This window comes from Macrosteles quadrilineatus, unplaced genomic scaffold (genome assembly GCF_028750875.1).
Source record: "Macrosteles quadrilineatus isolate MER2022 unplaced genomic scaffold, UCM_ALF_1.0 Scaffold_2__2_contigs__length_208266976, whole genome shotgun sequence".
Taxonomy (NCBI): domain Eukaryota; kingdom Metazoa; phylum Arthropoda; class Insecta; order Hemiptera; family Cicadellidae; genus Macrosteles; species Macrosteles quadrilineatus.
In genome coordinates this window covers 113381002-113392200 of record NW_026542595.1, presented here as the reverse complement: position 1 = coordinate 113392200, position 11199 = coordinate 113381002, and the positions used below count along the sequence as shown (strand labels likewise).

At 37.5% G+C, this 11199-nt stretch overlaps 2 protein-coding genes across 2 annotated transcripts; both read left to right on the top strand.

Annotated features, from left to right (window-relative positions):
* The first annotated feature begins 824 nt into the window (after positions 1-824).
* LOC128986885 (single-stranded DNA-binding protein, mitochondrial) lies at positions 825-5926 on the top strand. The gene is made up of 4 exons (XM_054407479.1): positions 825-977; positions 1815-1938; positions 3879-3995; positions 5633-5926. The coding sequence occupies exons 1-4, from the start codon at positions 966-968 to the stop codon at positions 5839-5841; spliced, it is 462 nt and encodes a 153-aa protein (XP_054263454.1). The 5' UTR covers positions 825-965; the 3' UTR covers positions 5842-5926.
* Positions 5927-7034: 1108 nt separating this feature from the next.
* LOC128988072 (outer dense fiber protein 3-like protein 2) lies at positions 7035-9201 on the top strand. The gene is made up of 4 exons (XM_054409267.1): positions 7035-7207; positions 7758-7964; positions 8259-8373; positions 9050-9201. Exons 1-4 carry the CDS (start codon positions 7177-7179, stop codon positions 9111-9113), a joined length of 417 nt encoding a protein of 138 aa, XP_054265242.1. The 5' UTR covers positions 7035-7176; the 3' UTR covers positions 9114-9201.
* Positions 9202-11199: the final 1998 nt, after the last annotated feature.

Genomic DNA, 11199 nt, shown 5'->3' with positions numbered 1-11199 from the left:
ACCAACTTAAATCATGAACCTCGGTAAACTCAATTTATTAGGAAAACAAAAATCATTTTTCCTAAATAGCATTATTTCGAAAATGCCCGGGGAAAATGTATTGAACAGTCGTGTTTTAACACGAAACAGTGTGGGTACATGGTAAATAAACCAAGCCAGGATTTTTTTAACAAACTAGAAAAGAAGAAGAAAAGGAAGGGACAAAAACGGGTCTGACTTAGGGGAGGTACAAATGAGGCATTTAGTTCAAAATTCCTCCGCGAACAGCGCTGTAGTAGAGAGCACTTTGGCAATGAAGGTTTACTAATCGCAAAAATAGTTCTGTTCATAAAATAAAATTATAAATGCCTCAAATTCAATTTTACTATTTTTTAATTATAAAATTAAACTATCATAACCTAACCGAACTAACCAAACTTGCTGATAAAGAAATAATATAACAAAAGTTTAGTAATCGGAAAAATAATTCTGTTTATTAAATAAAACTAGAAATTGCTCAATTAAAATTTTATAATGACTTAATAATAAAATTAAACTGTAATAACCAAACCAAACCAACCAAACTTGCTGATAATAAAAAAATCTTGGACAAAAAGTTAACGCTACCAGCGGGATTTCGAACCCGGGGCTACAGTATATCAGCCCGGCACGCTAACCAATAGACCACCGAGGCCGATGGATGTTGAACGTTTTGTTACGGTAATGGCGTTCCCTCAGCTAATAAGAAGATCTCAGCTGTCATCGTAGCCTCTTCTATACCTCCCCTGAGTAAATACCGACAAAAACAAAGATGAAACGAAAGATGATTATCGCGTCCGCGATTCGATAACCGAACCGGCACCCGGCACCGCGGCGTTTTGTTTTGGTTATTTGGTTACTTTTTGATAACTAACTGTATTGATTGCGGTCTATATAATATTATAACTGACTAAACAACATTAATTCGCACTCATAGACATTTAAAAATGCTCAGACAGGTATGTTATTGTAGAAATGTCAAACAAAACCCTTGGTGTAATTGCCTTGGAGAGGTTATAATTATACGCAATGAGGTTATCTATATTATTATAAAGTTTGATGCCTTTATTAAAGGTTTACACAAATCACAGTGTAAATTGTTCACACAAATTTGTTTTATTCACTTAGAAGAAACATTTATATCAGACTCAATTGTTTTAAGTACAATAACTTAATCATAAGTTAACTTAGGCTAGAAAGTTTGGGTTTTGGCTAGGTTAGACTAAGCCTATTTCTTGACTTAAACCAATCTCCCTGGCTGCACTTTACTTAAGGTCCTACACAAAAAACCGAATGAAAATATCGATTATTCAATTGTTTCATTCAATATATCGTTTGGTTAGTTATGTAAGGTTAACCTTACCTAACTAACCAATCAATATTTTCATTTGAATGAGTGTAGGACCTAAAGTAAAGTGCAGCCCTAAACTTAAGTAGGAATGAGTTTATTAGTCTTGTTCTGGTACGTAGGACATAGCTTAGGCTAGGCCTAATCTGAATGTAGGCGTATTGGTTAGAGCGCAGGGCTTCGGTCCCTGAGATCCTGGGTTTAAATCCCGCCAAATCACCAATGGATTTTATCTAAATTAAGTGATAATGGGGCAACCCCTAGCTCTAGCCTGAACTAATGTGAAAAACAATCCTGGGCTTGTGCCTAGCGTCCTAGGACAAAAAAAAAAACAACTGAATTTTGGGGTGCATTTATTAAGCTACCTTTACAAACAACACCTAACTTAACCTCTAGCATAAGTCACTACCTATTGTTAAATCAATATTAACTTAGGTAACTGTATTAGCTTGGAAAACTTCTTGTACCAAGATTAGACTTGAAGTATCAACCGTTGGCGCTCACAGTACAACGCAAGGCATCAGATGTTAGTTCAGGCAGTCATTCTCAACCTATGAGAAGTTATGAAAAATGTAAGTTCTGCTTTAAATGATATGTTACTATGTATTTAGTGATAGATTCACTGCCTGTATTCGTTCTTACCTTATCGACCGACTGCAGGTTACCAGATTGGGAAGTGAGACATCTGAACCCTCGTAAAAGATGTTCCCCATTTTGGGGTCTGTGCTTTACACAGTTGAATTTCCCAGCTGTGTAAAACATTGTACTGCACACTTGTATGCGGATGATTCCCAGTTGCACTTGTCTTATGAGCCTGGTTCCATGAGTGAGGCCATCGACAAGATGAACACTGACCTGGAAAAATGTTCTCACATCAATGGGCTCAGGTTCAAGCACCTGTGAACCTAGTAGGCCTGCGGGCTATTAGAAATAATGGCTTGAGTGGTAGAAGTCTATTGGTTTGTAACGCAGCCAAGAATTGTTGCGTCATTATTGACATAAATTTGATAAATTCAGAGTATGTCACGCATTCCTCTCAAGTTGAGCCGAAACTGAAAGGCCTCAAGGCCTGTACAGGTTCAGAGGAATACTGGCTGAAGCTGCACAGTTTCAACTTATGCAGTCACTGATACTGTCATTACCTATTTTATTACTGTACTTTTAATACTGTTATACTGTTCAATTAAATGGGGACCATACAAAGTAGGTATTTTAAGCCAAGTATGAATGGAGATGAGTGTAGGATGAGTGGTGCGATCTTGTATTCTTGTTAGTGACTAAGGCCGACATTCCTTAGACACAGCTGTTAATTAATAGCCCATACAGCTAAATGGCAACTAAGGGACCTACAGTTTATAGTGAAATTCAAACCACATTTTGCCTTGGTTTATACGAATTGGTCTAATTATCAGGATAGTACTGCGGATAGTCGTGGTACTCACTCGTGCGGACGTTAATCAACACCAGGGAGTATCGAAACCACAGTGCATGCCTATAAATATCCACAATTCGTGACCTCCAAGTAGCTGGATTACAGGATACTTTTCAATAGAAATGGCGACCATACAAAGTAGGTATTTTAGGCCAAGCAACAGTATCACAGCAACAGTATCACATGTGCCAGATACAACAGATTCAAAACTCACCAATCTGTTTTGATTCAGCCCCAAAAAATTGTAGTAGCCTATGTTTTCCCCTCTGTGAAACATTAGTCTCTCTTGACCACTCTTGTAAAATGCCACTGGCATAGAAAAAAAGCGTTCGGTGTGTTACCCATTGAAGCTACATGCATAAGACTTCTAGAGTACCTTTGCGAGATGCTTTCTGTCTAATTTGAGATGGTACCCTGCGGGAGATTTCACTTTCAAAAGATCACATTGGAATTGGGAAAGAATTTCCTCTTATTTTGGACCCATATTAGGGATTACCCAAGACTACCAGTCACATTCATAATTTCTTTAAGATTAATTTACAAATTTTATTAAAAGAGATAAACTTCTACACTAGGGGCCACGAGATTCTGCAGTTGGCGGCAGCCAATAGCAAGACTGGACTAGCGGGACGTTGCAACATCGCCTGTTCACTAATTTTTGACACTAATTAAAATATACTAAACTACATTTTCAAATCAGCTGATATTATTAGATTTGGCAACAGCGTGCGGTCCTCATTGGCTCCTTCGAAGGCTTTTGGTAAATAGGCTCCTCCCTGAACTGCAGACTCTCGTGGACCGTACTGTAGTTAAGTATGCTACTAGTTTAATGACAACACTCTGACCGACTCAAATAGGTCACGTATCAAACTCCAAAAATACAAATTCCATTCCGTTCTTGTCAGAAAGCACCCAACATTTTCTCAGCAAGAAAATATTTTCATAACTACATGGGCAATTTCTGATCATACTAGATTTAGGAGTGGACATGGCATGATAAATTTAGCCAAAAAATGTACAACCCAGTCTGCTTTTTGAAGTGCTATTGATCGCTCAGCTGATTTTCTTTTATATCAACAGGTGTTAACCAGGTGACGTTGTTGGGTCGTGTGGGAACCGAGCCACAGAAGAGAGGGAATGACAAACACCCGGTCGTTATCTTCACTCTCGCCACCAACTCCAGATACGAGTCGTCTGGTTAGTAATACAATTATATTTTCAGACTTTTTTAAGTCCAAAGAGCTTTTGAGTTTAAAAAGCTCCACAATCAAAGTAGACCTCTTAATCTTTTGAAGATAACCATATTATTGATCTGGTGATAATTGTAGTAGAATTTTAGCTTGCCTTCATTGTCTGAATGGAGACCAGCTTAGACCATAGACAAAAAGAATTGAATATAGACCGTCAGCTGTGCTGTGGTTACCATAGGTTCTGGTGCACACCACTGGGAGCGCCGTGTAGTTACGGTGTACGTGCTACGTAAACACGGCGCTCCCAGTGGTGTTCACCAGAACCTATGGTAACCGCAGCACAGCTGACAGTCTATATTTCACTTTTTTGTCTATGCTTAGACTCACCTAACCCTCCGAGTGTCCCTTGTTTTGGCCTTAATGTCTGCCTATTTTTTGCTCATTTGCAAGGTTTTATTAAAACGGATCTGAGAAGCTTGAAAACAATGTTAATTATACTGTTCTATATACCATTTTGTTTGGAAAATCATGGGCTTCAATATTATACATAGAACATAAGGAACATTTGTTTCAAAAAACCTTTTTAGGTAAAAAAAAAATATTTGGAAAAATTTTCAAAAAAAAATAAGTTAACGCTCAATGAAATTGTATAAATTATAGGCCTACAAATATTTGAAAATAGCCACTTTGTTCTAAATTTTATGAGGATTACAAATATATAATAATATAAGGAAGTAGATTTGCAAATAAATAAGTTATGTGCAAAAAACAGATTTCAGTACATAGCGTTTAGCTAAGAATGCATAGCCTAACCATAGCTAGGAATCTGGCTGATAATTTACATCAATATCACTACCTACTTCTTTAGGATCATCAACCAGCCCTTCAAAATCACTTAAATCTTCTTATAATGCACCACGTATATCACTACTTTTGATTTTTAACACTAAAACAATGATAAACGTAATAAAACACATCAGTCATCGGTCCGAGGATAACCAAGCTGTTTACAAATACGCACGTCAGCTGTCTGCTACAATATTTTTGGAACTAAAATGAATAGCGCTTAGAGACAGACCTCCGGAGAAAGCTCTGAATCTGTAAAATAAAACGATACCTAACTCGATCCAGTTCAATCCGATTTTGTCAGTCATAGAGCCTTCGCCGTAAACAGTGTTTGTGAGTCGCTGCAGCGACAAATAACACTCGGAGGGCTACAGTGTCAAATGTGAAGTTGTCGCTCCTAGGAGGTCGTCAAGAAGTCTTTCAAACATACAAATGAAAAAAAAACTAATACGTACATTCTTTTGAAGAAATACTGCAACTAATTATGGGTCGGGGGTGTGGGTAGTCTAGACTTACATCATGAACCCACAGCCGTTCCTAGATGATTAATTTCATGGCCATGTAGTATATATATATATATAAATATTTTTCTGTGTTTATTGTTCGTTTGTGTGATTTAAAGACTTTCTGACGACATCTTAGGATCATCAACTTTATGACTTAGGGCTTGACAAAGACGTGTGTTGATCGCTAATTCAGATGATAAATTTGGCAACCAGGTATAAAATTTGTATAGTTTAAAAACATTTTCTGCTTAAAAAAAATCAAAGTAGGCCTATCTATCTGTTATAATTACAGGGGAACTCATGGTGAAAACTGATTGGCATCGGATCTCCGTATTCAAACCTTCGCTACGAGACACAGTGTACACCTACTTGCGGAAAGGTCAGCGCATCTACATCACTGGCAAACTTTCCTACGGAGAAATCAAGGATGAAGATGGAACTACAAGACAGTCTACGTCCATCATCGCAGATGAAATTGTATTCTTCCAGTCAAACGACTAGTTTTTGTTACTTAACAATTAATTCTAAGTCATGTAAATACTAGCTGTAAAAAGATATACAATATACGCTTACCTTTCTACCGTGATCGCTCAAATTCTTTTACCCATGTAATTTAAGATTGTTTGCGGTTTAAAATTGTATAGCCTACTCGAAATAATCTTTAAACAGAAAATTGATTTCGTACTTAAGTACGTCAAATCGATAGAAACCTGATTAACTTGGATGAAATCTTGTATCTTCAGGATTGGAATACTATAAAAAATGTCATGTGTTGTATCCAAATTTTTATCGAATTTCATTTAAAAAAAAACCCAAATTATTCAAAATAAAGAGGATGAATCTATAGCAAAGGGGTTTTGACTACAAAAAGAAAATAAGAGACTGCATAGTATGCTTTCCCATTCAACCTAAGAAGATGAAACAATGTAGTATTAAAAAAAATGTGAAAGAAAATTGACACTCCTGTCACAATGTTCTTCTATACTATGAGGGCGGATTTTTAAGTTAGGGCTGTTTTAAGTATAAAACCGTAGTTTTTTTGTATGCTGCAACGAGGCTTCTTGCCACTCACATGTAGCTCTTGCCATAATTTGTAGCTCTGTAGCTGACATGTATGCTTTGCTTTGTGTAAAAAAGTTGTTTTCAAACTATTGAATCATTTGTGGCGTGCGAAATAAGGTCAATGATGTTTTTATCACGAGACACGTATCTGATGCCGACATTCATCATCAGATGATAAAAGGCTTTTGTCCTAATGCAATGAGTGAGGGTAAAGTGCGGAAATAGGTTATGGATTGTAATAGCTGTGAAATCCTTTTTTCTTTGGGTGGAATCCTTTGTCTATTTCCTGCACTCTACTTAAGAGGAAGGAAGAAAAATAGAACAATAATAGATGAAGTAAGGAACATGGCCTATAGTTCGGCCGCTTAGAAAACGACCTCCGCGCTAATGCTAAACCAATGCTGGAGGAGGTCGCTTTCTAAGTGGCCGAACTATAGGTATTGATTGTGACGGGAGTTTAATGAAGACCTTATTATGGACAACCCAAGCATAATGTTAAAAACAAGTTAGAAACGTATCCCGAGTTATTACACTAGTTCCAATGATTTTGAAAACTATTATGTTTACTTTTATCGTTTTATCAGGATTGTTTACAATGAAATCATTAGTTTTGGTTGCTAAGAAATCACATTCAAAACTGGTTGGTAAAATACACTATCCAAATCCAAATTAAATTTTAAAAAGTTCTATAATATATTATACCATTGTTAATTGATTTAAACTGAATTTTTGATTCCAACGTAAATTTGGTGGATATTTTATTTCGGTGAAACCATGAGCATTTCAAGAGCTAGCAAAGGAGATGGTAAGTTTATTTAAATTTATTACTTTATAGTATTCAATTCTAAATTTATAAACATTTAATGAAGATAAAAATGAAAATATTTTGACACAGATTTTCATTTATAAAATTGAAACCCAGTGGTCCAAAACCTTCTTGGACCTTATAGGTCCAAATTAACCCAAAAAAGATGTCTGAGATTTCTTTCACATGAGACCACCTGTTACTCGCCACAGTTTAAACACTAAAAAAATGGGAGCCTTCAGATGCGGCCATTACGGTTGCTTCTCAGGACACAACGGTCGAGCAGCGTCTCTTCACGTAACTGTCAGCCGGCAATTGCAGTACCTAGTGGCAACTTACGAAACATTGATTGATATGGGAGCTTGGACGAAGCCACTGAAAAATCTTTCCCGAAAGACTTCCTTTGTGATTCTTTAAAGCTCAATAGGAGTTATAAGACTTGGAGAGCCTATGCTTCTAAATCTTCTTGAAAAGTTTGCTTGGCTAAATTTGAATAACCGGATTTTAATAAATTTTAAATATGACAAGAAATTAAATTTACCATCCGCAGGACCTGGCTACTACATGCTTCCTTCAACACTGGGAACTTCTGGTCCATCATATAGCTTTGGAGTTCGGCCAGCAGATGCCTCTGTTCGCAAGATGCCGGGGCCGCAGAGCTACGACGTGAGTGAGCTGACGAGACACGGCCGCAGCTCAGTGCCTTCCTGCAAACTGGGCGCGAAACTGCAACACGGCAGCTGGTACCCCAAGAAAAGTAAGTACGGCTAAATAGATGCATTATTACCATGACCAATTGAGGTGGGAATGCCGCCTAAGTGTGTATTTGAACCCAAATGAGTAAAAGGGAGGGTAGAATGAAGTGAGAATTTAAAGTAGTATTGGTAATAAATATTAATGAAGAAGGTCCATCCATTTTAGATTCGTAGCAATCTTTGAGGTATGAAATATGTACAACCAGATGTATTTCTCTATGCCGTAAATATTTTTTCACCAATCACTGACGATGGAAAATAAACATTTTATGTGATGATATTTGACAATCCCACAGAGACTGAATCCCCCGGTCCTGGAGCTTATAGTCCGGAGCTGTATGGATCAATCCAGTGGAATTGTTCCCGGAGCCGTACAACGCTGAAGGAGACAAGCTCCGTGCACAATCATTGGTTTGTATTTTAAATTATATCCTTTCGTAGTTGTTGTTGACCCACTCCTTAACCAACTCTCATTGCGTGTAGGCGAATCCTTTCATGATGATGATTCTAGTGCCCAACCGAAATCAGTCACCACTTACCATCTTTTATAGTTATTTACCGTCTTGTGAGTCTTTGGCTGATCTAGGACCTTGTCAAGTGGTTTTTCCCTGGGAAAAAATTGTATTTTTAAAGCGGTTTGGTGGCTTTCTAAAGCCATTTTTAACGCCTAGAATGTATCCAAAAACCGCCGTTACGTTTTTAGGATGAAATGTACGTTTAAATTCATTTTCGCAGGGTCTAATGGGGGAAGGGCTTTAGCCCCCCTCCCTTGGAAAATCCACTGTTGTGAGTTAACAGTAAAAGTGTAAATTATATGCTTTAATTGTTATTAAAGGTATTTTTATTTACTTTCCGTAAATAGAATTAAATAGAATAACGCAATGCTGATCAAGAAGGCATCCATCCGCAACACTGCTCAATTATGACCAGCAGCATAAATTTAAATCCGGTGATAAAGTTAGTGGTTGGAGGTAAGAAGTTGCTTCGCTTCATAGTTGTATTGGTTGGTTTATTTGGGATAACTTATATATGCAACCAGATTTTGAGTTTTTTCTTCAAATACTAACTATATTTAATCCTTTTGCAGGGACCAAAAATGCAGCCATCAAAACCCATGGAGGCACAGCGCTGCTGGTTTTGAATCAAACTAATATGGATTTTAAAAACCCTGATTGTTAATGTTCTCTAAATTAATTGTTCGATCAAGTAAACTGATGCTAAATAAACTAATGACAATATTTTTCCCCTCATTTTAACGTACACTTTCTAAGTAATAAGCAATGCATATTGTAATTAAGAGTGAGGTCTATTAGGTATTGTTTTGTTGCTTGATACAGTTTACATAATGAGTGTTTTCAAATGTTTTTACAGGATTTATATGCCTCATTACACTTTAACACAGAGAAGTAAGGTACAGAGGGTTCATTCAATGGTGCGCTTAAGTGGTGTCTAATACTATAGTCTGTTTGAGGGGAAGTTCCCCCACTACTTTTTTGCGTGTAATTTTGCAGCTGATTGAAGTTTTGGCAAACCTCAGCTGTTGAGCTAATTTTTTTAAAGATAGGATGAAGTGGAGAGGTTAGATTGCTTCCTCTAAAACCGCCTAAATTTTTCGAACGGATTATAATCACTAGTGTCTAGGGAAAAGCCCCATCACCGCCACTTCTCCAAACCACCTCACACTCCTTTCCCCTTTGGCTCCATGTACTACATCGCTCATGATGGAAGAAGGCCCTGTGCCCTGGACGATAGGAGCTTCAGCACAATGATGGCCGCTCAGGATCTTCCTTCTTCATCATAAGTATATATATTCTCCAGTGCAAATGTTCATGCTCACACAACATACTAGAACTGAAAGCAGTAGTGCCATAAACAATTTGCTCTGTACATTACTTCTATCTTTTAGTCAATGCTTCTTCTATGTAAGAGTAAGCAGATAGATGGTTTCTGGTCTCAGACAAGAAAGAAGACTACAGAAAAGGCTCAGTAAAATCAGCTGGAGTGGTCCACATCTTGGGAGCACCCAAGACCCATCTCATATAAAAACACTTCTGGTCAAGCTTACTAAAGTAGTCCAGGTTATCAGACCTAAATTGGCTGGATCAATATTAATAGCACAGAAAACAAAGAACATTGTGAAAGTGTTTTAAAATTAAGTGATTGTAAAAATTATCTGGGTAGCCGAGAGGTTACAGCGCTCATCTTCAAATATGAAGGATGCTGGTTCAACTCCTAACAAGATTAATTCTGGACCTGGATACCATTTGTCATCAGCTATCTGTTTATGTTGAGGTTAGATAGCAAGACCAGAAAACCAAGTTAAAAATGACAGCCAATCATAGATTTCTTGAATTTGCAATACTGGTAGCGTATTAGTGACGGCCCGCTAGTTAGAAGAAAATCTTTAAAGTTAGCACAGCCTAATATGCACATCAAAATAAAGGTCTTTAAGATGATAGTGTATATTCCAATCAGACCATTGAGTAAAACAGTGCAGTCTTGAAGAGTTCTGGAATTTGCAATTATTATACCAAACTAATATCTAACTAAAAATATACATCAAACTAATAATATATAGTTTTTATTGGTAACATTTTAAAATTCAAGATATCTTTATGGTGAATGGCTGCAATTTTTTGCCACTTTTGAAACGCGTGCAAAATAAGGGGATTACAAAACCACATGACCAGCTGACTCTGACATGAGGGTGGTTCATCCCAGAGCAGATTTCGCGGCCACCGAGGACTATAGGCCTCGCCACCCTAAGATGAGGCAGCCAAAAGCCGCACGGCGTATATCTAGTGCGGCCTTGGGCTGCCTCAACTTAGGGTGGCGAGGACTATACGAAAAACTGGAGGACAACATATGAGGGTACAAAAAAACTTGTTCTAGGGCGCTGAGCTCGCCCTCGGTCACCTGAACGAAATTCGCCACCCTGGAGGTAAAAAAACACATGTCAAGAAGGGTCGAGTGATCCAATTTTCTTTCCTCAGCTTAGTCTAGAAGGTTTTCCTTCGCCTTTCATTTGTTAATTGCTGGACAATGTAAAAAGATATACTGCAATGACACTATGGGATATTTAAATTCCTGTTACAGTTACACTCAACTCAGTCGGAACTCGGAACCAGAGAATCGCTTCCCTTGATTATTCCATTCGTTTTATTCATTTTGCGCATCAGCAGGCATGACTAGTTTTCATGTAGCTTTAACCATAGGATAAACTGCCCATCATAGATT